The 23,930-nt window shown below is 54.2% G+C and overlaps 1 protein-coding gene and 1 pseudogene across 1 annotated transcript; both read left to right on the top strand.

The window, feature by feature from the left end:
- Positions 1 to 12,896: 12,896 nt before the first annotated feature.
- LOC135306060 (glutamic acid-rich protein-like) lies at positions 12,897 to 14,515 on the top strand. Its single transcript, XM_064429620.1, has 2 exons — positions 12,897 to 13,267; positions 14,104 to 14,515. The coding sequence occupies exons 1-2, from the start codon at positions 12,897 to 12,899 to the stop codon at positions 14,513 to 14,515; spliced, it is 783 nt and encodes a 260-aa protein (XP_064285690.1).
- A 6,129-nt stretch (positions 14,516 to 20,644) lies between these two features.
- On the top strand, positions 20,645 to 23,540 carry LOC135306043 (glutamic acid-rich protein-like; annotated as a pseudogene).
- Positions 23,541 to 23,930: the final 390 nt, after the last annotated feature.

Genomic DNA, 23,930 nt, shown 5'->3' with positions numbered 1-23,930 from the left:
CCAGTGGCTTCTCCGGTGTGGTCCAGCTGCTGGAGTGGGTTGAGCTCCACAACGACATCTTGATGGTGCTGGAGCGGCCAGAGCAGTCTCAGGACCTCCTGCATTTCATTCAAGCACGGGGCTTCCTGCCAGAGGAGGAGGCGCGGCAGCTGTTCCGCCAGGTGCTGGAGGCCGTGCGGCACTGCACCAGCTGCGGGGTCCTGCACCGCGATATCAAACCAGAGAACATCCTGGTTGACCTGGCCACCGGGCAGGCCAAATTGATTGACTTTGGCTGTGGCACCTACCTGCAAGAGACAGCCTACACTCACTTTGCAGGTGAGCCTACACAGGACTGTGCTCCTGCTCCTGGCATCTCACGGCCCAGCATCTCACAGCCCAAGCTGGGTGTGGCAGCGGGGATTCTCCCTTTTGCTGCCACTCAGGGGACTGAATCTGCAGCTGAGTTGCTTTAGAGCAGGGCTGGGTGGGGAGCCATCTTCCAGCCCTGCTGGCAGCCTTTGCCCACCACTGTGTCCAGGATTGGGGCTGGGCTGGGGCAGCCAGCCTGACAAAAACAGCCGTGGGTGGGGGTAGCAGAGAGGGAGGTTGGAACCTGTGTCCCAGCCGGTTTGTGTGCAGGCAAGAGGAAGGGCTTGGACTGCTCCACTTGCCCTGTTTGTCTTGCCTTTATAATATGTTTGGGGCAGTGCAGGCAGGGAGAATGAGGGCATGGTTTTTCCCCAGCACGCAGTGGGTATTTCCTTTGCATGTCATGGTCAGGCCTAGCCAGGGCTTCCACTGTCCCCTTCCCACACCAGTGGCTTCTTTTGCAATCCCAAGTTTGTACACCAGTCCCAGATGCTGGTGAGAGGACAGTGGTCACCCTGTGTGCCACTGATGCAGCCCCCGCCCGCCCAGGGATGCTGGGGCCAGGCTCTGGGAGCAGCAGCATCCCCCTGATGAACTCCATCTGTATTCCACAGGAACACCATCATACAGCCCCCCGGAATGGACCCGCTTTGGCTGGTACCATGGCGAGCCAGCTACCATCTGGTCCCTGGGCATCCTGCTGCACGAGATGGTCTGTGGGAAGATGCCTTTCAGGAGGGGCTGGAACTTCAGCTGGGGCCAGCTCTCGCTGCCACAACGGCTCTCTCCAGGTGAATCCTCTTCTCTGGGCATGGGTGCAATACCAGTGCTGGGAGACAGCAGTGGGCTCGGGAGCATCCCGCTCTGGCAGCTGCTGAGGAGGTGGCACATGTCCTGCTCTCCCCCAAAACCAAGAATTGATGGGAAAGTTCAGGCCCAGCTGTGAGCGCATCCAGCATGGCCTGGGCATGGGAATAGTGGGGCAAAGCAGACAGGAGCCTTCTCCAGCTGACGGGCAGTTTCTGGTTTCTCTCCCCAGAGTGCCAAAATCTGATTGGGTGGTGTTTATCCATGCACCCCTTGGCCAGACCCTCATTAGAAGAGGTGTTCTGTCATCCTTGGATGCAGGATATTCATCTGCCCTAGAAGAAGGGAGAGAGCCACAGGCACACTGTGCTGCAGGGCCCTGGTAAGTTACAGCTGCACACATGCCTTGGCAATGAGAAGCAAAGAAAGCCAGCCCGTGTCACTGCACCAGGGTCATGGGATGGGAACATGCAGCCCTTGTGCTGGAGCTGAGCTGCTCTGCCCAGCCCTGGTGGCTGCCATCCAAGCAGGTTTTGCTTGTCCTGGTTCCCTGACAGCTGTGGCCCTGGGCAGAGCCCTGACAGCCTGGTCTCACCCCAGGGAAGGAGAAGGAGCCCCCAGAGAAGCTGTACTGGGTGGGGCTGCTGCTGCAGGAGACAGCGAGGATGACATGAAGGATGACAACCTCTTCCTCAACCTGGCCACCAGCAGTTGAAGGTGATGCACTTTGATTGTGGCACCTTCTTCAAAGCCAAACTCCACAGGGAATTTGCAGATGAGTCCACACGTGGGGAAATGCTCCCAGATTTGGGCATTGCCCAGCCTGGCTGGGAAGCAAAGGTTCCCCCCTTTGCTGAGGCAGATGCAGCTGATCCTTCAGTCGGCTGCCCAGCTGCTTTTGGCAGGGCTGGTGGGATGGGCTGGGGTGGGTACGAAATGGGAGTGGGCTCCTGGTCCTGCCAACAGCCCCCAGCACCCACCGTGCTCCAGGCTGGGGCTGGGGCAGCCAGCCCGACACAAACAAACCCCTGTGGTGGGAGCAGAGGTGGGACTCCAGAACCTGTGCACAGGTGCTTTGCTGTGCAGGCAAGGAAGGGCTTGGGCAGCTCCACTGCCCTTGTTTGCTTTGGGATCATGGTTATTGTGGGGGACAGTGCAGGGGGAAGGGAGAAAACCTGGGCATTGCTCACACATGGCTGGGTTTTTCCCTGGCATGCAGGGCTTGGGCCTTCCTCAATCCCCTCACAGACATATGATTTTTCCCTTTGTTCTTTTTTTCCCTTTTTGTCTGTAATCTATTTTCAACAATTTGTTGTTTGTTTTTCTAGAGGAAGCATTCTGGTTGGTCCAGTCTGGATCAGGAAGTTCTTGGGAGCAGCTGCGGCGTGGATGGGCCGTGCCCTTGGAGCAGGCTGAGGACACCGTTTGGGACCAGCTTTTCTTCCAGCCATGGATGGCATGAGGTGGGTCCCCGTGTGCTTGGCAGGGTGGGATCAGAGCTTTTGGGAGATGGCAGCGAGCACAGGAGCATCCTGCTCTGGGCAGCTGCTGAGCAGGTGGATGTGCCAAGGCTGGCTGCCGGCTGGGCACATGTCCTGCCCTCCTGCCCTGCTCCCAAAGGCAGCACTGATGGGCAGCTCTGGGCACAGCTCTGGGCACAGCCAGCATTGCCTGGGCACTGCGGGCAGCTGGGACAAGGGGACAGGAGCCATCAGCTGACGGGCAGTTTCTGCTTTCTCTCCTTGCAGCCGGGCTCTGCGGATGCTGAGGCTGCTCTGGGCTCTGCCAGGGCTCTGCTGGAGCTCAGCACCGGGCTGGAATCAGCCAAAGAAGAAATGGTGTCACCTGCAGCACAGACTTGCTTGAGCATTTTGGCAACACAGCTCAAGTTTGCAGAGTGTACACCTCCAAGGGAAAACATGACACCTCCCAAAAATTAAACTTGTTCAACACCTTCTGAAATCAAATCAATCTGGGATGACTCCAAATGACATTTTTCAGCTTGCTCAAGCTGTAGCTCAGCCCTTCTCTGAACAGTTCTCTCCCCCACCTGCCTTTTACTTCTCAACTGCTCCCTTTTTTTCCCCCCAGTGAATTCCCAGCCCATTGCTGTCTCCATCACTCTGTTGCCTATCTTGATGCCTCTGACCACAAGGAAGGCCGAGCCCCAGGTTTAGGGACTCATGCTGTCACTGGCTGAGTAGCAGCAATGTTTCAGAGGTCCAGTGGCATTTTAGTGTCATTCAGAGCCACTCTCCAGCCCTCAGCTCTCCTCACTGCTGAGTTCCCACTCCCTTCATCCTTGCAGCAGAATGAGCTCTGTGAATCCCCTTGAGCCTCCCCACTCTTCCCAGCCAATGCACCCACCTCAGTGAGGCTGAAGCTGAAGCTTCTCTGTCTCCTCTGGCACTCCAGTCCAGTCCCCTGTGTGGGGAGCCCCAGCCCCAGAGCACAGCACACAGCAGTGCAGTCCGGGCTGGAGCAGCTGCCCTGCAGCCCTGGCTTGGCTGTTTGTGGCAGCTGAATGCTCCCTGTTTCCGGCTGTCCCTGCAGGATGGCCCCAGAGCAGAGCCCAGCCAGGCTCCCACTGCAGCCCCTGGAGCTTGGGGCAGACAGTGCTCCCAGAGCTGAGGTTCATGGGGAGCACCCGGAGCTGTGCCTCGCACTCAGTGCTGGCAAGTGTTGTGTTCTCATCTCCTGCAGCCTGAGGGGAAAACAACCTGTGCTGCCAGGCCAGCACTGCTCCTCTGGGCAGGGAGAAGGCTGAATGGCTTTCCCATTCCAGAGGATCCTGCACTGAGCCTTGGCAGGGCCTGGCAGGGCTGGAGCCGGGTCTGGCCTGCTGTCCAGGACTCGCTGCCCACCAACCACCCCCACCCACCACGCTCCATCCTCCAGAGACAGAAGGGTCTGTGTGTGCCAGGGGCTCTTGGGTGTCTCTGTATCCATGCACAGAAGGGTCTGTGTGTGCCAGGGCTCTTGGATGTCTCTGTACCCAGGGACAGAAGGTTCTGTGTGTGCCAGGGGCTCTTGGGTGTCTCTGTATCCATGGACAGAAGGGTCTGTGTGTGTGCCAGGGGCTCTTGGATGTCTCTGTACCCAGGGATAGAAGGGTCTGTGTGTGCCAGGGGCTCTTGGGTGTCTCTGTATCCATGGGTATGGGATGAACACGGACAGTGAAAGTGTCAATCACGTTGCTTGCACACTCCTTCCTTTGTACACAAGACAAATCCATGCACACCCCCATGTATGGATATATTAATAGGATAGGGATGGATAGAGATTTCCCACAGAGCTCTAACTTTGGCATAACTCGCCATTTAACTGGTGGCCAGGAGATTTTTTTCCCAGCTCTGTGTGAGAAGGTGTCCAAGAGCTGAAGGAGCAGCATTCAGAAGCAGTTTCAGGATTTCTAGGTAGGAAGTGGAGCTCACAACCCTCCATATAACTCACCATATTCATTGGGATGGGCTGCTGCTTCTCTAGGAATATGGCCCAATGCAGACATGAGACTTGGAAAAATCCCAGCTCTCTGTGGGTTTGTGCAAAAGGGGGAGCAGCACAAACACTTTGTGCCTGCCTGGGGGCACAAGGTCCAAGGAGCTTTGGTGGCAGAGGGTGACCTGGGCTGGTGGCAGGCGAAGTTCCATTCCATGACATCTCAGAGTGGCACAGGACAAAGGTCCAAGTACCCCCAACCCCACTGATGAAGTCCTTGGAGTGCTGCACATCCTCTAGGAAAAGCTGCTGTCACACAATCCATTGGGATTTATAACTTTCATTTGCAACACTTTAAATCCAAATTCCAAACTGCAATATTTTTACACTCAAGACACAGTCCATGCACAATCCATCTTTCAATTTCTTATTGATTCAACCACAATTTAAAATAACTTAATATTGCAAACAAAACCCAGAATCTTTTAAAAAAGTGATGTTGATGTCAGTAAGATAGATCCATGCCAAAGTAACTGAGTTCTCTTTTTAAAAATACCAGTTACCTCTTAATCCAAAGTTAGAGAAGATTTTCACTACACGTTTGTTTTTTGTTTTTATATTTCATATTTTTTTCTTTTTTCCTTTTTTTAACGGAAAAATCATCCTAAAAAGGAATGTACAGCAAAAAGAGAAACATTTCTGATAAACAATGAAAATGTAGGCTCCTCCTCTGTTTACTTTTCTCTGGATACCCTGAAGAAAAAAATCTAGCAGATATGAGCAGAGGTGTGAAGTGTTTCCTTTGGACTAAGCTGGAGTTCAGCACTGCTGACATCCTGATCCAGTCAAGAGCTGCAGAATTCTTTTGCACATTTTGAACTCTGTGTTTGTAGGCACAGCACCTGCAGTGCTGATGCACCAATGCACATGAATAACTCTGTTATTCCCTCTCAGAATTCGGGCTCTGCCCCAGCACGAGGTGCTGCAGCCCTTTGCTCCTGGTTCCCATGTGGAGCAGCTCCCTTCCTGCTGGCTGAGCTGCTCAGGCAGAGCCCGGCAGCTCCTGGCCCTGCAGGGCTGAGGCTTTTCCCCATTGCTGGGCACAGACTGACAGAGCAGCACTGCTGAACACGGGCACACAGAGGGACCAGGAGCAGCTGCCTTTGGCCACCTGAGGCTCCAAGGCCCAAACTCTGAGCAGCCAGGGCTGGAAGAGACTCGCAGGCTCCCTGGTGGCTGTGCTGCCCCACTTGTGCCTGGTTCAGCTTTGCTTGGGGCAGAGGGAGAACAAGGGGCAGCTCCCTCCCAGCCCAGCCCAGGGACCCCTCCAGCCCTGGGGCTTGGGGCACTGTCAGCACCTGCTGCTCCAGCCACCGCTCCTGCTGGCCCTGACAGCAACACCCAAACTGGGGCTGATCCCAAGGGAGCAGCAGCAGGGCCTGGATCTGATCCCTGACTCTGGGGCAGGGCTGGACAAATGACCCCACAGCAGCAGCAGCAGCAGCAGCACATGGAGCTGACTTTCAGCACAGCCCCTGCCATTCTTCCCAACCGTGTGCAGCGGTGTCACAGCAGCCTGAGGCACCTGGGAGCCCCCAGTGCCAGCAGGGACTTGAGATGGCAGACCTGGGCTCCTGGAGATTGTGCAAGGAACAGAGCTGGGGACTCCCTGTCCATGGGGAGCTTCCAGATGGAAAAGGCTGCTGTGCCCAGACAGCTCCAAGGCCACAGCAAGGAGGGTCTCGACCACTGGATCTGTGCCAGTTCCACAGTCCTGGGCAGCAGCCACTGAGCCCTGGGGGAACAGAGGGCACAGCAAGAGGGACAAAACCAGGCAAGGTCAGAGACTGGAGTGAGTCAAGACATGAGAGCAGGAACAGATGCTCCATTGCACTCTTGGAGAAAGCTCCTGGCTGGTTCAAAGCACTGAAAGGCATGAAGGGCAAAGAGGAGGCCACAGCCAACAATGCTCCTGTTTCCACACCCTTTCCTCTCTGTGTCCCAGAAGGAATTGCATGGACTGTATTCATCTCTTCGAGTCGCCTCGTTCAGCATGAGCAGCTTAGCACCAGGAGCTGAAGGAGCTGCAGCCATAGGCCATAGGAGTTGAGCAAGAGGGAACTTTTGGAGCAAAGTAATGCTGCTCAAATAGACCTAGCTGAATGCAGTGGATATAATAATGGAATCACAGCATCCTTTCTGTTGGAAAAGACCTCTGAGCTCATCCAGTCCAGCTGTTCACCCAGCAGTGCCAAGCCCAGCACTAAACCACATCCCTGAAGTGCCAAGGCCTGGAAAACAGCCCTGAGTGAGGCCTGAACAGCAGGCCCTGAGCCAAAGGTGGCCTCTGGATGAACCTTCCAACCAAAGGTTATCTTTGTATTTGCTCATTAATAAAATATGCATGGTCATTAGCACTGTGATAGATGTAGCCACTCATTAGTGAAACATGTATTGACCTTTCTGTATTTAGAAGCCAGACAGGGCCATGAAATCTGACATCTGGCCTTGTTTGGGGCTGAAGGATCAAAGTCACCTCCCTTGGTTCCTCCTTGAGCCCTGGCCAAACTTTGGGAGGGACCCAAGAGGAGGATGAAACCAGATGTTCCTGCACTAGAAGTGCTGTCAGTTTGTTCATTCAGCACTGTCAGAGCTGGGCCCTCTCCCAGCGAGGTTGGAGCCTCACCTGTGGCTGGAGGCAGCTGCAGGAATTCCCAGTGTCCAGGAGTGGCTCTGCAGCCCTTGGCTGTAACAGCTTCCCCAGCTGCTGTGTGGATCTGGGAGATGGTGAAGTATGAGGGTAACTGGTGCTGGATCTTTCTTAATCACTGCAGGCAATATTTGATGCTGATGGTTGGGTGCATTGCTGAGCTGCTCCTTTTGTGATCCTTTGCTGCTTTGAGCTGCAGTAAATGACACTGATTCCTTCAGTTGGAGTCTGTGTCTTTGGTGCTGACCCTGCCCACTGGTGAAACAAAACTGGCAGAGTCTGGCCAGATCACAGCAAAATGTCACTTGTTAAATGTAAACGTGAGGAATCAGTGCCATCAGAAATTCCCAGATGGGAAGCCCTTCCCTGGAGTTGGCTGGCTCTGGAGTGGGCTGAGGTCGGGGCACCGTGTGAGCAGTGGGGCAGTTGGTTAAAAGAGGATGAACCCCTGGATGTCTTAAAATGCATCCAAAAATTGCATATGGGAAAGGAAAAGAACTTGTGGGCTTGGGCAGATGAGGATGGATTTTGTTAACAGCAGATTGGAAACAGCACCAACAAAAGGAAAATTGTTGTTGGAACACTCCCACATAGAACAACAGAATATTTTAATCTTGATCTCAGGTTCACTTGTGCAAGTGATACTAGTAATACTAATAGTAATACTAATAGTAATACTAATACTAGTAATAAATATAACACAAAAATTTATATTTATATCTGTATAATTAAAAATGGATACTGTGAAATAAGGCTGACACTCGTAATATGTCAGCTTTGGTTGCTCACTGTAACACTAAATACCCTAGAGAAAAGGACTAGCCAAGACCCAGCTGTCAGTGATAAACTTTGTGAGATAAAGGAGGAAGGGATGAATCTGGCTATTTTTATAGGATTTGCTGATACTGTGATGGGGAATGCTTTGTCTGTTAGTGTGAAAAATACAAAAATACAATTATTAAGTCTGCTGGGTTTTTCATATCCCAGACAATCCACAAGCTGCAGGGTTGGTTGAATGGGTGTAGGGGTTATTAAAAGAGCAGTTGACAAAATGAGGAGATGGGAACCTGTCCCCACGGAGAACCCATCTCCCAGATGTGCTCCATGCCCTTAACAATGGCACACCGGGGAAATGGAAACCCCTGGCTGTGCACAGCTGCACCCAATTTGCAACTACAACCATGGGCAGTGAGGCTTGGACAGCCTGGGAAATTGTTGTGGATGTGATGGCCCCTGGCAGGGCCAGCCCAGAGGCTGCAGGGCTGGACCTTCATGCCTTGGAATTAATTAGCATAAATCAGAAGCAAATGAGAGTTATAAATACCAAAACAGTAATTCAGATTCCTCCAGGACACTTTGGTTTGATAACTGCTCACTGGAGCTTGGCCTTGGAAAGTGTTCATGTGATGGGAGGAGGAACTAATGCAGATTTATCAAGGAAAAATTAAAGGAATTGTGTTAAAAATAGTGAACAAAATTGGATTATTCAACTACAGAATAGCACTATAACTGATATTGTCAGTTTTTAAAACAATCGGAAAAAAGGACATCCACCTCAAATCACAGCTGTTAGTAAAGATAAAGGGTTTGGATGCAGCAGTCCTAATAATGGAGCCAGAGTGTAGCTCCAGAGGCCAAAAGGCCCTCCTGAGGCAGCTGAAGGAACAGCTCCTAGGAAAGACAGCACTGTTTGAATCCTGAAACCTGGGCACGAACAATGGGAATGTGTCCCTGCATCCAAGTGTTCTGTGTGAGAACAAGGAAATATTACAGGAGATTGTTTTAGGCACCCTGCCAGACCAAATCTCTTTGTTTGCCTCAATGGCCCCTTTGGAAAATGCTCTGATCCACACGGCTCCCTGTGAAGGCTGCTGTGACACTGAGGGACTTGCACAGAAATTCCATCAAGGAGCCTGGGTCCCCCTCATGGACTGGGACCCGGCCCCCTTCCAGCCAAAGGGGAAAGGGCCCCACCAAGCCTTGTTAGCCACAGACAACATGGTAAAGCTGAACAGCAAAGGACCTTGGAGGCATTATTCTGGAATTAACACAGTGCCAGCTCCATGAACGACAGAATTATTGTTCCTAACCCAAATGAGACTGAGGAAAAAGAATGAGTAACCTTGTCACTGAAGTACTGCTGATGTCTGTAAGCTGTGTCTTGAGAGTCAGCCAGAATCTTTGTTTGCCACAAACACCTTTAGAGTTTCACCAAGGATTAGTCATTAAATTCTTATGAGAATGTAAAGATCAAAGTAGCCAAAATACTCAATGTAACTAATTTCTGGAAATGTTCTCAACTGATGTTGGGAGGAATGGGGTTCCTTTGGAGGGCCCAGGGAGGAGCCCTGGATCCATCAGCACCCCACAGTGGGAAATAGGAAATCAGACCTTTGGTACCAGGAATGGGAGCTGCTGGGTCTGTGGAGACTGCCCATAAACAGCTTCCTAAAGGATGGTTTGGGTCCTGTTTCCAGGCAATGCTGATGCCTCCCTTGAGAGTCCTTCAGCAACAATCACAAGGAAGAGTTGGGGCCAAGAGAACATTTTCCACCCAAGGAGCGCCTTTGTTCTCAGAAAACCAGATTCTGGCTCCCCCTGTGCCTCATGTGCGCTGCCCTGTCCTGTGGACATTACAGTAAAGATATAAATTGATTATTAGAAAAAATAGCAAATGATCCTGTTAAAATATCCAATAGTACATCCCAGGAGCTCCAACAAACACAAATGGGGCTCTACAGAACCACACAGCCTGGGATTATCTGCTTGCTGGCCAGGGAGGAACCTGGGCTCTCATGGGACAGGAATGTTGCACTGCTATCTGATGGGTTTGAGAAACAACAGTCAGGAATCACCTTGACAGAAAAGGCAGTAGAAGAGTGGCAACAAGAAGAAAATTATTTTTGGTGGCCTTGGCTTCATGACTGCCAAATTGGAGGCTGCTGTGTAATGAATTTTTGGCAGTCACTGTCATCATTGCAGTGTGAGCACTTGGTGTGTTATGATTTCATGTTAGAGTTGTTGTGACACTGTGCTGGAAATGGAGTACTGAGACTTCTCTAAAAAGACACAGTCTCAAGAAAAAAGGGGCATTTGACAAAACAACAGAGAATAGCAACTAATTAGGGCTGTTTTAAATGGAATGCGAATTATAGCTCTGAGTAATGAACTTGAACAGCACTTAATTGAAGAACAAGAGGCAATGACTTTATGCCTAATATCTAAATCTAAACTGTGTTATAAAGGTTATAGTTCATCTGCAGGTTAAAGGACCCAATTGAAGTCCTGAGTCCTCAGCACCAGGCCCTGACTGAGGCCTGAACAGCAGGCCCTGGGCCAAAGCTGACCTCTTGATAAACCTTTCAACCAAAGGTTATATTTGTACCTGCTCATTAATGAATCATTTTTAGCAGTATGATCTCTGTATCTATTCATTGGTGAAATGTGGATTTATCTTAGTGTACTTAAAAATCAGACAAGGCCCCATCTGGCCTTGTTTGGGGCTGAATGGTCAAAGTCAGCTCCCTTGGTTCGTCCTGGGCCCCTGGCCAGGCTTTGGGAGGAACCCAAGAGGAGGATGAAACCAGATGTTCCTGCACTAGAAGTGCTGTCAGTTTGTTCATTCAGCACTGTCAGAGCTGGGCCCTCTCTCAGCGAGGTTGGAGCCTCACCTGTGGCTGGAGGCACCTGCAGGAATTCCCAGTGTCCAGGAGTGGCTCTGCAGCCCTTGGCTGTGACAGCTTCCCCCAGCTGCTGTGTGGATCTGGGGGATGGTGAAGTGTGAGGGTAACAGGTGCTGCATCTTTCTTAATCTCTGCTGCAATCTTTGGTGCTGATGATTGGCTGCATTGCTGAGCTGCTCCTTTTGTAATTATTTTCTAATAATTATGTGTTTTACTTTTGTAATTTTTGCAGATTTACCTTATATAAATGACACAATTCCTTCAGTTGATGTCTGTGTCTTTGGTGCTGACCCTGCCCACTGGCAAAACTGACCCTGTGGGCTCCACAGAACCAAGGGGCCCTTGTGACGCTGCAGGGCCTTGGGTGACCTGGGGACTATGGTGACCCTGTGGTGCTTCATGGAACCAAGGGGCCATTGTGACACTGCGGGGACTCGTAGGGACAAGGGTCCATTATTTTCCTCTCCTTGGCACTGCCCAGTTCAGCCTTTCCCTGCCCTAGCCCAGCAGAGCAGCAGAGTCAGGTCTGGCCCTGCAGCAGGAACTGGCGGCACTGGAGGTCAGGGACAGCCACTCTGGGTCTGGAATGCTCAGCAGATGCTCAGCTCGGGCAGCTCCTGCAGCCCCAGGCCCAGCCCCGCTGCCCAGCCCAGCAGCAGAGTTGGCCCCGGGGCTCCTCAGGCAGCTCCTGCTGGCCCAGGGACAGGCCAGCCTCTTGCCAGGGCTCCTCTGCACACCCACGGCCTCCTGCTCTGCTCCTGGCCCATGCCAGCTGCCCCCAGAGCCTTTCCCAGGGGAACACGTCTGTGCTGGCCCAAGCAGCCATTGCTGCAGCCCCTGCCCTGCTGCCCAGAGCCCCGAGCTGGGGCTGCTGCTCTGCAGAGCACGGGGGCTGTGCTCCCCGGGGCCCTGGGCTGCCTCTGCTGGGCTCTGCTGCTCAGCCTGGCACACAGAGGCAGCTGATGGTGCTCCCTGCACTGACCCCCTCCCACACAGGCTCTGCAGGCCATGGAGGGGGCTCAGAGGTGCCTGCCTTGTGCCAGGGCTGCCAGAGGGGCTTAGGGCTGCCCTGGATCCTCCTGGGGGAGTTCCCTGAGGCTCAGACCAGGCAGTGCCCAGACTCCTTTCCCTGGGCCTGCTGTGTCCCTGGGCTGTAGAGCTCTCCTGGCTCACAGCAGACATTCAGTCCTTGATCTCGGGGTGACCCCAGCCTGGCCAGGCCTGTGCCCAGTGAGCTCCACTCCCTGCTGGTCCCTGGCACACACTGTCCCTGCAGGAACCCTACAGGTTCTCCTGGCAGCTCCCAAGGCCCTCCAGACAAATCTTCCCCTGCCATCAGCCCTGGCACAAGCTGCAGAGCCCCAGGAAGGTTCAGCACAGACCATTCAGTATCTGATGGGCAGTGGTCGCCAACAAGCAAAACCTGACCCAGACCTGAGTACCCCGAAGGCCACAGTGATGAGACCCTGATCTCATCCCACTGAGCCCTGGGAGAACAAGGAACACAAGGAGCCTCTTCAGAAACTGTTCCTTGGGCCTCTTCCTGAGAGTGCCTCTGGAGGGGAGCCAAGCCTCCCTGCCCTGCGCTCAGGAGATGCCCTTTGCTGGTGGAGCTGCTGTGCTGGAGTCCAGCTGTGTCCCAGCAGTGCCCATGGCCTGTCCCTGCCTGTGGCCACAGCACGGACACACAGCAGGACAGTGACCAAGCTGCCAGCGCACAGGGCTGTATATAGGGAACTTTTTAGGGGGAGTATCAATTTCAGCCATCAGCACCTGGAAAGTTGGATGGTTTATTCCATAGGAAGGAAAGCATGGAGCACCTGTTCTCCAGGGCAGCCCTTAACATTCCAAGATCAGCCTGACATGTCAGGTGGGCCCTGGGAGGCCAAGCCAGGCAGATCTGTTCCATGTTCCCTTGCTTCCATGACAGAGGTGTCACAATGGCTCATTGGTTCCACAGTGTCACAACGGGCTCTGCATTTTGCCAGGCCCCAAAGTGTCACAGTGGTCTCCATGGTCCCACGAGGCCACACAGCGTCACCGTGATCTCCACAGGAAGGACACTACAGAGCTCAGATGTTTCAGGGGCTGATGAGCTGCAGCCCCCAGAGGCCAAAGCCAGACAGACCTGTCTGTCCTGCAGGTTGGTCTGGGAACAACCCATGGATATTCAAAATTTTGAATGTGAAATCCCAGTTTCAGCCCTTTGTTCCTGGAGGACAAGACCAGTTCTTTTCCATAGAAGTGAAAGCACAGAGCCCCTGTGTTTGGAAGGCAGGTGAGAGCTAGCCATCAGGAGGCCAAGGCCAGCCAAACCTTTCTGTAATGGCAGCTTTGTGTAGGAGCAATCTTTGGATATAGGACTTTTTGAGGTGGAATCCCAATTTCAGCCATGGGTGCCTGGAGAAGGATGGTTCTTTTCCACAGGAAGGAAACCACAGAGCCCCAGTGTTTCAGGGCAGAATAGAGGCAACCACCAGAGGCCAAGACCAGTCAGACCTGTCTGTCCTGGCAGCTTTTGACTGGAAGAAACCCTTGCATATAGGGACCTTTGGAAGAAAAGTACCAATTTTGGCCATGGGTGCCTGCGCAGGAGGGACGGTTATTTTCCATAGAAGGAAGGCCCAGAGCCCCAGTGTTTGAAGGCAGATGGGAGCCAGCTGTCAGGAAGACAAGGTCAGCCAGACTCATTGGTTATGGCAGCTTTGGTCTGGCTGCAATCCCTGAATATTGGGAATTTTGGATAGGGAATCCCATTTTAGCTATGGATGCTTGAATGAGAAGGGCAGTTCTTTTCCATTTGAAGGAAAGCCCAGAGCCCCAGGGTTACAGGGCTACATGAGAAGAGACCTTCGACATGCCAAGGGCAGTTGGACCAGTCAGGCCAAGCCAAGCAGACCTGTTCCCTGTTACCTTGGATTCATGGGGCCCCACAGTGTCACAATGGTGCTGACCTATTGGATCCTTGGTTCCATGAGGCCCAGATGTGTCACACTGGCCTCTTGTTTCCATGGGGCTCCAGAGTGTTACAATGGTCCCTTGCTTCCATGAGGCCTTGCAGTGTCACAGGGGTCTCCTTGGTGCTGCAGTATCACAATGGACCCTTGGTTCCAGGAGGACGAGGAGGAGAAGGAGGAGGAGAAGAATGAGGAGGAGGAGGAGGAGGAGGAGAAGGAGAAGGACAAGGAGGAGGAGTGGGACAAGGACGAGGAATACAAGGAGGAGGATGAGGAAAAAGAGGAAGACAAGTAGGAGGACGAGGAGAAGGAAGGTGGACGAGGAGGACGAGGAGGGGGATGAGGACAAGGACCAGGAGGAGGACAAGGAGGAAGATGAGGAAGGGGAGGATGAGCAGGAGGACAAGGAGGATGAGGAGGAGGAGACTGATGAAGAGGAGGAGGAGCAATACGAGGAGGAGGAAGAGGAGGATGAGGACGAAGATGAAGCTGAGGAGGAAGACAAGGAGGAGGACAAGGTGGAGGATGAGGATGATGATGAGGAGGGGGAGGGGCACAATAATGAGTAGAAAGATGATGACTAGGATGAGGAGAAGGAGGATGAGAAGGAGAATGAGGAAAAGGAGGATGAGCAGAATGACGAAGCTGAGGAGGAGGATGAGGAGGAGGAGCAGGACAAGAAAGAGCAGGATGAGGAGGATGAGGAGGATGAGGAGGATGAGGAGGATGAGGAGGAGAAGAAGTAAAAGGAGGACGAGAGGAAGAAGCGGACAAGAAGTAAAAGGAGGACGAGAAGGAGGATGAGGATGAAGAGTGGGAGGAGGGGGAGGAGGTGGAAAACAAGGATGAGGAGGAGGTGGACGAGGAGGAAGAAAATGAGGAGGAGGAAGAGGAAAGATGATGGGCAGGAGAAGAACAAGGACGAGGATGAAATGGAGCATGAGGATGAGAAGGAGCACGAGGACGAGGAGGAGGAGGACGAGGACGAGCACAAAGAGGAGGACAATGAGAAGGATGAGGTGGAGTATGAGGAGGAGGAGGAGAAGGAAGAGGAGGACGAGGACGAAAAGGAGGAAGAGGAGGAGGACGAGGACAAGGAGGAAGAGGACGACAAGGAGGAGGAGCAGGAGGAGGACAGTGATGAGGAGGAAGATAAGGACAAAGACGAGGAGGAGGAAGAGGAGGACAAGGAGGAGGATGAGGAGGAAGAAGACGAGCAGAAGGAAGAGGATAAGGAGGATGAGGATGAGGACGAGAAGGAGGACAAGAAGGAGGAGGACTTGAAGGGCAAGGATGAGGATGAGGAGGAAGATGGGGAAGACAAAGAGGGGGAGGAGGACGAGGATGAGGAGGAGCATGAGGACGAGAAGAATGACAAAGAGGAGGAGGATAAAGAGGAGGAGGAGGAGGAGGAGGATGACGAGGAGGAGGAGGATGAGTAGGAGGAGGACTAAGAGGAGAAGGATGAGGAGGTGGGGGAGGTCAAGGATGAGATGTAGGATGAGGACAAGGATGAGGAGGTGGACGAGGACGACAAGGATGGACAGGAGGATGAGGACGACAAAGAGAAGGAGAACGAGCAGGATGAGGACTATGAGGACAAGGAGGACACGGACGAAGAGAAGGATGAGATGGAGGATGCGGTGGAGGATGAGGAAGAGGACAAAGATGAGGACGAGGAGGATGAGGATGATGAAGAGGAGGACAAGCAGGAGGCGGAGGAGGAGGACGAGAAGGAGGAAGAAAAAGAGGAGAAAAACGACGAGGAGGAGGATGAGGAGGAGGATGAGAAAGAGGATGAGTAGGAGGAGGAGGATGTGGAGAAGGATGAGGATGAGGAGGAGGAGGAGGACAAAGACGAGGAGGTTGACGACGAGGAGGTTGACAACGAGGAGGACGGAAAGGAGGTCAAGGGGGAGGAGGAGGAGTACGAAGATGAGGAGGGGGAGGAGAAAGAGGACCAGGACAAGGAGTAATAGGAGGAAGGGGAGAATTAGGAGGATGAGCAGGACGAGGGGGATGATGAGGAACAAAAGGATGACGAGGTGTAGGATGAAGAGGAGGAGAAGGATGAGGAGGAGAGGACAAGGAGGAGGAGGAGGAGGAGGAGGAGGAGGAGGAGGAGGACAAGTAGGCAGACGAAAAGGACAAGGACCACAACAAAGAGAATCTTGAGGAGGAGGAGGAGGATGAGGTGGAGGAGGAAAATGAGGAGGAAAAGGAGAAAGAGGAGGAAGTCGAGGAGGAGGAGGAGGAGGAAGGTGACGACGACAACGAGGAACACAAGGACAAGGAGAAGGAAAAGGTGGAGGATGCAGGGAAGGAGGAGAATGTGGAGAAGGAGGAGGACAAGAATGACGATGAAGATGAGGTTGAGGAAGACAAGGACGAAGAGAAGGACAAGGTGGAGGAGGAGGAGGAGGAGGATGACAAGGAGGTGGATGAGGAGGAGCACGAGGACGAGGACGAGGAGGCAAATGAGTAGGACGAAGAGGAGGATGAGATGGAGGAGGAGGAGGAGGAAAAGGAAGAGGAGGAGGAAGATGAGGAGGAGAAGGACAAGTAAGATGAGGAAGAGGAGGAGGAAAAGGAGGGCGAGGATGAGGATGAGGATGAGGATGAGGACGAGGAATACAAGGAGGATGAGGAGGACTAGCACGAGGACAAGGAGGAGGATGAGGAGGAGGACAAGGATGAGGAGGACGAGGCCAACAAGGAGGAGGAGGACGAGGATGAGGAGAATGATGAGGAAAACAATGAGGAGGAGGTCAAAGCGGAGGAGGAGGACAAGGAGGAGGATGTGGAGGAGGAGGGGGATAAAGAGGAAGACGAGTAGCAGGATGATGAGGACAAAGATGAGGAGGAGGAGGAGGAGGACAAGGAGGATGAAGAGGAGGAGGAGGAGGACGAGGATGAAGAGGAAGACCAGGATGAGGGCAAGCAGGACGATGAGGAGGAAGATGACAAGGATGAGGAGGATGAGGAAGAGGATGATGAGGAGGGCAGGGAGGAAGACAACTATGAGGATGAGGAAGAGAACGGGGACTAGGAGGAGGATAAGCAAGATGAGTAGAGGATGAGGTATAGGAGGCGGAGGAGGAAAAGGAGGATGAGGACGAGGATGAGTATGAGGAGGACGAACAGGATAGCGAGGAGTACGAGGATGAGGATGAGGAGGAGAACGAAAATGAGGAGGAGGTGGACATGGAGGAGGAGGATAAGGAGAAGAAGGAGGATGAGGAGGATAAAGATTGGTGGAGGAGGATGAGGACGAAGAGGAGGTGGATGAGGAGGACGAGGAGGAGTAGAAGGAGGAGGAGGAAGGAGAGCGAGCAGGAGGAGGACAAGGAGGACGACGAGGAGGAGGAGAGGTGAAGGAAGAGGAAGACAAGAATAAGGATGAGGATGAGGACTAGGAGGAGGATGAGGAGGATGAGTGGACAAGGAGGAAGAGGAAGAGGAGGAGGAGGAAGAAAAGGAAGATGAGGAGGAAGAGGATCAGGATGAGGAGGACTAGGATGAGGACGCGGAGGAGGATGAGGATGAGGAGGATGAGGATGAGGAGGAAATGGAGGAGGACAAGCAGGAGGACAAAGGGGAGGAGGATGAGGAGAAAGAGAAAGAGGAGGTGGAGGAGGATGATGTGGCGGAAGGCGAGGAAAAGGATGAGAAGGAAGACGAGGAGGAGGAGATGGGGATGAGAATGAGAGGACAAAGAGGATGAGGAGGAGTTGGAAGACAAGGAGGATGAGGAGGAGGAGGAAGACAAGGAGGATGGCGAGCAGAATGAGGTGGTCAAGGATGAGGACGAGGCCAAGGACGATGAACATGAGAAGGAGGAGAACAAGGATAATGCGGAGGACGAGGAGGATGACAAGGAGGAGAAGGAGGAGGAGGACGAGGAGGAGGAGGAGGATGAGGACCAGAAGGAGGAGTATGTGGAGTACCAGAAGGGTGAGGACGAGGAGGAAGGGTTAGGAAAATAACAAGGAGGAGGAGGACAAGGAGGAAGAGGACGACAAGGTGGAGGAAGAGGAGGACGAAGTGGAGGAAGAGGAGGATGAGGATCAGAAGAAGGACAAGGATGAGGATGAGGAGGATGAGGAAGAGGACGATGAGGAGGGCAGGGACAGGTAGAAGTATGAGGATGAGGACAAGGATGAGGACTAGGAAGAGGAAAAGTAATATGCGAAGTAGAGTATGAGGAGTAAGAGGAGGAAAAGAAAGAGGAGGATGAGAATGAGGATGAGGATGAGGACAACGAGGAAGAGCAGGAGGAGTACGAGGTGGAAGATAAGGAGGAGGAGGAGGGTGAGAAGAAGGAGGAGAATGAGATGGAGGAATAAAAGGAGGAGGAGGATAAGGAGGACGGCATACTTGGAGGAGAACCAGGCTGAGGAGAAGGAGGACAAGGAGTACGAGGAGGAGGATGAGAACAAGGACAAGGAGGAGGAAGAGGAGGAGGACGATGAGGACGAGTAGGAGGACAAGGAGGACAAGAAGGATGAGGAGAAGGAGGAGGAGGAAGAGAAGGACGAGAAGGAGGAGGAGGAGGAGGAGGAGGAGGAGGAGGAGGAGGAGGAGGAGGACAAGGAGGAGGAGGACGAGGAGGACGCGGAGGACGAGGAAGAGGAGGAGGCGTAGGCGTACGAGAAGGATGAGGAGGAAGAAAAGGAGGTGGAGGAGGAGGAGTAGGAGGAGGAGGACGAAGAGGAGGAGGATGAAAAGGTGGAGCACGAGGACGAGGAGGACGCGGAGGATGAGGAAAAGGAGGAGGACGAGGAGGAGGAGTAGGAGGAGGAGGACAAGGAGAAGGAGGAGGAGGTGGAGGACAAAGAGGAGGTGGAGGAGGAAAAGGAGGAGGAGGATAAGTTGGATGGAATAGTTGGAGGTGGACCAGGCTGAGGAGAAGGAGGACAAGGAGTACAAGGAAGAAGACAAGAAAAGGACAAGGAGGAGGAGGAGGACACGGAGGAGGAGGACAAGGAGGAGGAGGACAAGGAGGAGGAGGACGAGGAGGAGGAGGACAACGAGGAGGTCGAGGAGGATGATGAAGAGGAGGAGGAGGAGGAGTAGGAGGTGGACGAGGATGAGGACGAGGACGAGGAGGATGAGGACGAGGACAAAGAGGAGGAGGCAGACGAAGAGGACGAGGAGGAGGAGGAAGAGGAGGACAAGGAGGAGAAACAGGAGGAGGAGTAGGACGAGAATGAGGACAAGTAAGAGGATGAGGAGGATGAGGAGGACGAGGAGGAGGAGGAGGACAAGGAGGAGGAAAAGGAGGAGGACGAGGACGAGGTGGAGGAGGAGGAGGAGGATGAGGAGGACGAGGAGGACGAAAAGGATGACGAGGACGAGGAGGACGAGGAGGAGGACGAAGAGGAGGATGAGGAGGACGAGTAGGAGGACAAGGAGTAGGAGGAGAAGGAGGACGGGGAAGAGAAGGAGGAGGAGCAGGACGAGGAGGAGGATGAGGAGGACGAGGAGGACGAAAAGGATGACGAGGACGAGGAGGACGAGGAGGAGGACGAAGAGGACACGGAGGATGAGGAGGACGAAGAGGAGGAGAAGGAGGAGAAATAGTTGAACGAGGAGGACGAGAAGGATGAGTAGGAGGAGGTGTAGGAAAAGGAGGACAAGGAGAAGGAGGAGGAGGAGGAGGAGGAGGACGAGGACGTGGAGGACGAGGAGGAGGAGGAGGACAAGGAGGATGAAAAGAAGGAGGACGAGGACGAGGAGGACGAGGAGGAGGTGGAGGCGGAAAAGGAGGCGGAGGATAAGGTGTATGAAATAGTTGGAGGAGGATAAGGCTGAGGAGAAGGAGGACAAGGAGTACACGGAAGAGGACGACAAAAAGGACAAGGAGCAGGAGGAGGAAAAGGAGGAGGAGGACGACGATGACGATGTGGAGGACAAGAAGGAGGAGGAGCAGGAGTAGGAGCACGAGGAGGAGGAGGAGGAGGAGGAGGAGGAGGAGGAGGAGGAGGAGGAGGACAAGGAGGACGAAAAGGAGGAGGACGATGACGAGGAGGAGGAGGACGAGGAGAATGAGGAGGACGAAAGGAGGAAGACGAGGACGAGCAGGAGGAGGATGAGGAGGATGAGGAGGACGAGGATGAGGACAAGGAGGAGGAGGAGGACGGGAAAGAGGAGGAGGAGGACGAGGAAGAAGGACAAGGCGGAGGAGGACGAGGAGGACGAGGATGACACGGAGAATGAGGAGTAGGAGGAGGAGGACAAGGAGGAGGAGGAGGAGGAGGAGGAGGAGGAGGAGGATGAGGACGTGGAGGACGAGGAGGATGAGGAGGACGAGGAGGAGGACAAGGAGGAGGAGGAGGACGAGGAGGAGGAGCAGGACACGGAGGATGAGGAGTAGGAGGAGGAGGAAGAGCTGAACGAGGAAGAGGAGGAGTAGGAGGAGGAGGAGGACAAGAAGAAGGAGGAGGAGGAGGACAAAGAGGAGGTGGAAGAGGATGAGGAGGAGGAGGATAAGGTGGATGGGATAGTTGGAGGTGAACGAGGCTGAGGAGAAGGAGGACAAGGAGTACAAAGAAGAGGACGAGAAAAAGGACAAGGAGGAGGAGGAGGACACGGAGGCGGAGGACAAGAAGGAGGAGGACACGGAGGAGGACGAGGAGGATAAGGACGACGAGGAGGTCGAGGAGGGTGATGAAGAGGAGGAGGAGGAGGAGTAGGAGTGGGACGAGGATGAGGATGAAGACGAGGATGAGGAGGATGAGGACGAGGACGAAGAGGAGGAGGCAGACAAAGAGGACGAGGAGGAGGAGGAGGAGGAGGAGGAGGAGGAGGAGGAGGAGGAGGAGGAGGAGGAGGAGGAGGAGGAGGAGGAGGAAGAGGAGGACGAGGAGGAGAAAAAGGAGGAGGAGGAGGAGGATGAGAATGAGGACAAGTAAGAGGATGAGGAGGATGAGGCGGACGCAGAGGACGAGGAAGAGGAGGAGGAGTATGAGGAGGATGAGGAGGACAAGGAGGAGGAGGAGGAGGAGGACGGGGAAGAGAAGGAGGAGGAGCAGGACGAGGATGAGGATGAGGAGGACAAAGTGGACAAAAAAGGAGGAAGACGAGGACGAGGAGGACAAGGAGGAGAACGAAGAGGACACGGAAGACGAGGAGGACACAGAGGATGAGGAGGAGGAGGAATAGTTGAACGAGGAGGACGAGAAGGATGAGTAGGAGGAGGTGTAGGAAAAGGAGGATAAGGAGAAGGAGGAGGAGGAGGAGGACAAGGAGGAGGAGGACGAGGAGGACGAGGATGACACGGAGGATGAGGAGTAGGAGGAGGAGGACAAGGAGAAGGAGGAGGAGGATGAGGAGGCAGAGGATAAGGTGTATGAAATAGTTGGAGGAAGACCAGGCTGAGGAGAAGGAGGACAAGGAGTACACGGAAGAGGACGACAAAAAGGACAAGGAGCAGGAAGAGGAAAAGGAGGAGGAGAAGGAGGAGGACGAGGACGAGAACTACGACGACGATGACAACGTGGAGGACAAGGAGGAGGAGGAGCAGGAGGAGCAGGACGAGGAGGATGAGGAGGATGAGGAGAAGGAGAAGGAGGAGGAGAAGGAGGAGGAGGAGGGGAACGAGGACATGGAGGACGAGGAGGAAAAGGAGGACGAGGAGGATGAGGAGGACGAGGAGGAGGACAAGGAGGAGGAGGAGGACGCGGAGGAGGAGCAGGACACGGAGGATGAGGAGTAGGAGGAGGAGGAAGAGGAGAATGAGGAGAAGGAGGAGGAGGAGGAGGAGGAGGTGTAGGAGGAGGAGGAGGACAAGAAGAAGGAGGAGGAGGACAAAGAGGAGGTGGAGGAGGATGAGGAGGAGGAGGATAAGGTGGATGGGATAGTTGGAGGTGGACGAGGCTGAGGAAACGGAGGACAAGGAGTACAAAGAAGAGGACGAGAAAAAGGACAAGGAGGAGGAGGAGGACACGGAGGTGGAGGACAAGAAGGAGGAGGACACGGAGGAGGACGAGGAGGAGAAGGACGACGAGGAGTTCGAGGAGGATGATGAAGAGGAGGAGGAGGAGGAGTAGGAGTGGGACGAGGATGAGGATGAGGACGAGGAGGATGAGGACGAGGACGAGGAGGATGTGGACGAGGACAAAGAGGACGAGGAGGAGGACGAGGAGGAAGAGGAGGACGAGGAGGAGAAACAGGAGGAGGAGGAGGAGGACGAGAATGAGGACAAGTAAGAGGATGTGGAGGATGAGGCGGAGGAGGAGGACAAGGACGAGGAGGAGGAAAAGGAGGAGGACAAGGACAAGGAGGACGAGGAGGAGGAGGAGGATGAGGAGGAGGAAGAGGAGGACGAGGACGAGGAGGAGGACAAGGAGGACGAAAAGGAGGATGACGAGGACGAGGAGGACGAGGAGGATAAGGAGGACGAAGAGGAGGAGAAGGAGGAGGACAAGGAGGAGGACGAAGAGGACACGGAGGACGAGGAGGACACAGAGGATGAGGAGGAGGAGGAATAGTTGAACGAGGAGGACGAGAAGGATGAGTAGGAGGAGGTGTAGGAAAAGGAGGATAAGGAGAAGGAGGAGGAGGAGGAGGACAAGGAGGAGGAGGACGAGGATGACACGGAGGATGAGGAGTAGGAGGAGGAGGACAAGGAGAAGGAGGAGGAGGAGGACGAGGAGGAGGTGGAGGCGGAAAAGGAGGTGGAGGATAAGGTGTATGAAATAGTTCGAGGAGGACCAGGCTGAGGAGAAGGAGGACAAGGAGTGCACGGAAGAGGACGACAAAAAGGACAAGGAGCAGGAGGAGGAAAAGGAGGAGGAGGAGGAGGAGGAGGACAAGGACGACAAGGACGACGACGACGTGGAGGACAAGGAGGAGGAGGAGCAGGAGGAGGAGGACGAGGAGGATGAGGAGGATGAGGAGAAGGAGAAGGAGGAGGAGAAGGAGGAGGAGGAGGAGAACGAGGACGTGGAGGACGAGGAGGCGGAGGAGGAGGAGGAGGACAAGGAGGAGGAGGAGGAGGAGGAGGAGGAGGACAAGGAGGAGGACAAGGAGGACGAAAAGGAGGAGGACGATGACGAGGACGAGGAGGACGAGGAGAATGAGGAGGACGAAAGGAGGAATATGAGTACGAGGAGGAGGAGGACGAGGAGGATGAGGAGGACGAGGAGGAGGACAAGGAGGAGGAGGAGGAGGAGGACGGGGAAGAGGATGAGGAGGACGAACAGGAGGACAAGGAGGAGGAGGACGAGGAGGACGAGGATAACTCGGAGGATGAGGAGTAGGAAGAGGAGGAAGAGGAGAACGAGGAGGAGGAGGAGGAGGAGGAGGAGAAGGAGTAGGAGGAGGAGGAGGACAAGAAGAAGGAGGAGGACAAAGAGGAGGTGGAGGAGGATGAGGAGGAGGAGGATAAGGTGGGTGGGATAGTTGGAGGTGGACGAGGCTGAGGAGAAGGAGGACAAGGAATACAAAGAAGAGGACGAGAAAAAGGACAAGGAGGAGGAGGAGGACACGGAGGCGGAGGACAAGAAGGAGGAGGACACGGAGGAGGACGAGGAGGAGTGGGACGACGAGGAGTTCGAGGAGGATGATGAAGAGGAGGAGGAGGAGGAGTAGGAGTGGGACGAGGATGAGGATGAGGAGGAGGACCAGGAGGATGAGGACGAGGACGTTTAGGATGTGGACGAGGACGAAGAGGACGAGGTGTATGAAGAGGACGAGGAGGAGGAGGAGGATGAGGAGGAGGAGGAGGAGGAGGAGGAGGAGGAGGACGACGACGACGACGACGACTATGACAACGAGGACGAGGGAGGACGAGGACAAGGACGACGAGGAGGAGGACAAGGAGGACGAAAAGGTGGAGGACGAGGAGGAGGAGTACGAGGAGGACAAGGAGGATGAAAAGGAGGAGGACGAGGACGAGGAGGAGGAGGACGAGGAGGATGAGGAGGACGAGGAGGAGGAGGAGGAAAAGGACGAGGAGGAGGAGCAGGACACGGAGGATGA

The sequence above is a fragment of the Passer domesticus genome, chromosome 8 (genome assembly GCF_036417665.1).
Source record: "Passer domesticus isolate bPasDom1 chromosome 8, bPasDom1.hap1, whole genome shotgun sequence".
NCBI classification, from domain to species: Eukaryota; Metazoa; Chordata; class Aves; order Passeriformes; family Passeridae; genus Passer; species Passer domesticus.
Note: the sequence above shows the minus strand (reverse complement) of the source record. Positions and strands in the feature narration are given on the sequence as shown.

What these genes read in the sequence shown, in the direction of transcription:
- LOC135306060 (XM_064429620.1), top strand. Translation starts at nt 12,897, where the DNA reads ATGTTCCCTTGCTTCCATGACAGAGGTGTCACAATGGCTCATTGGTTC. An exon ending in CCCCTGTGTTTGGAAGGCAG is followed by an intron (nt 13,268 to 14,103) that starts GTGAGAGCTAGC and finishes CCTTGGTTCCAG; the next exon opens with GAGGACGAGGAGGAGAAGGA.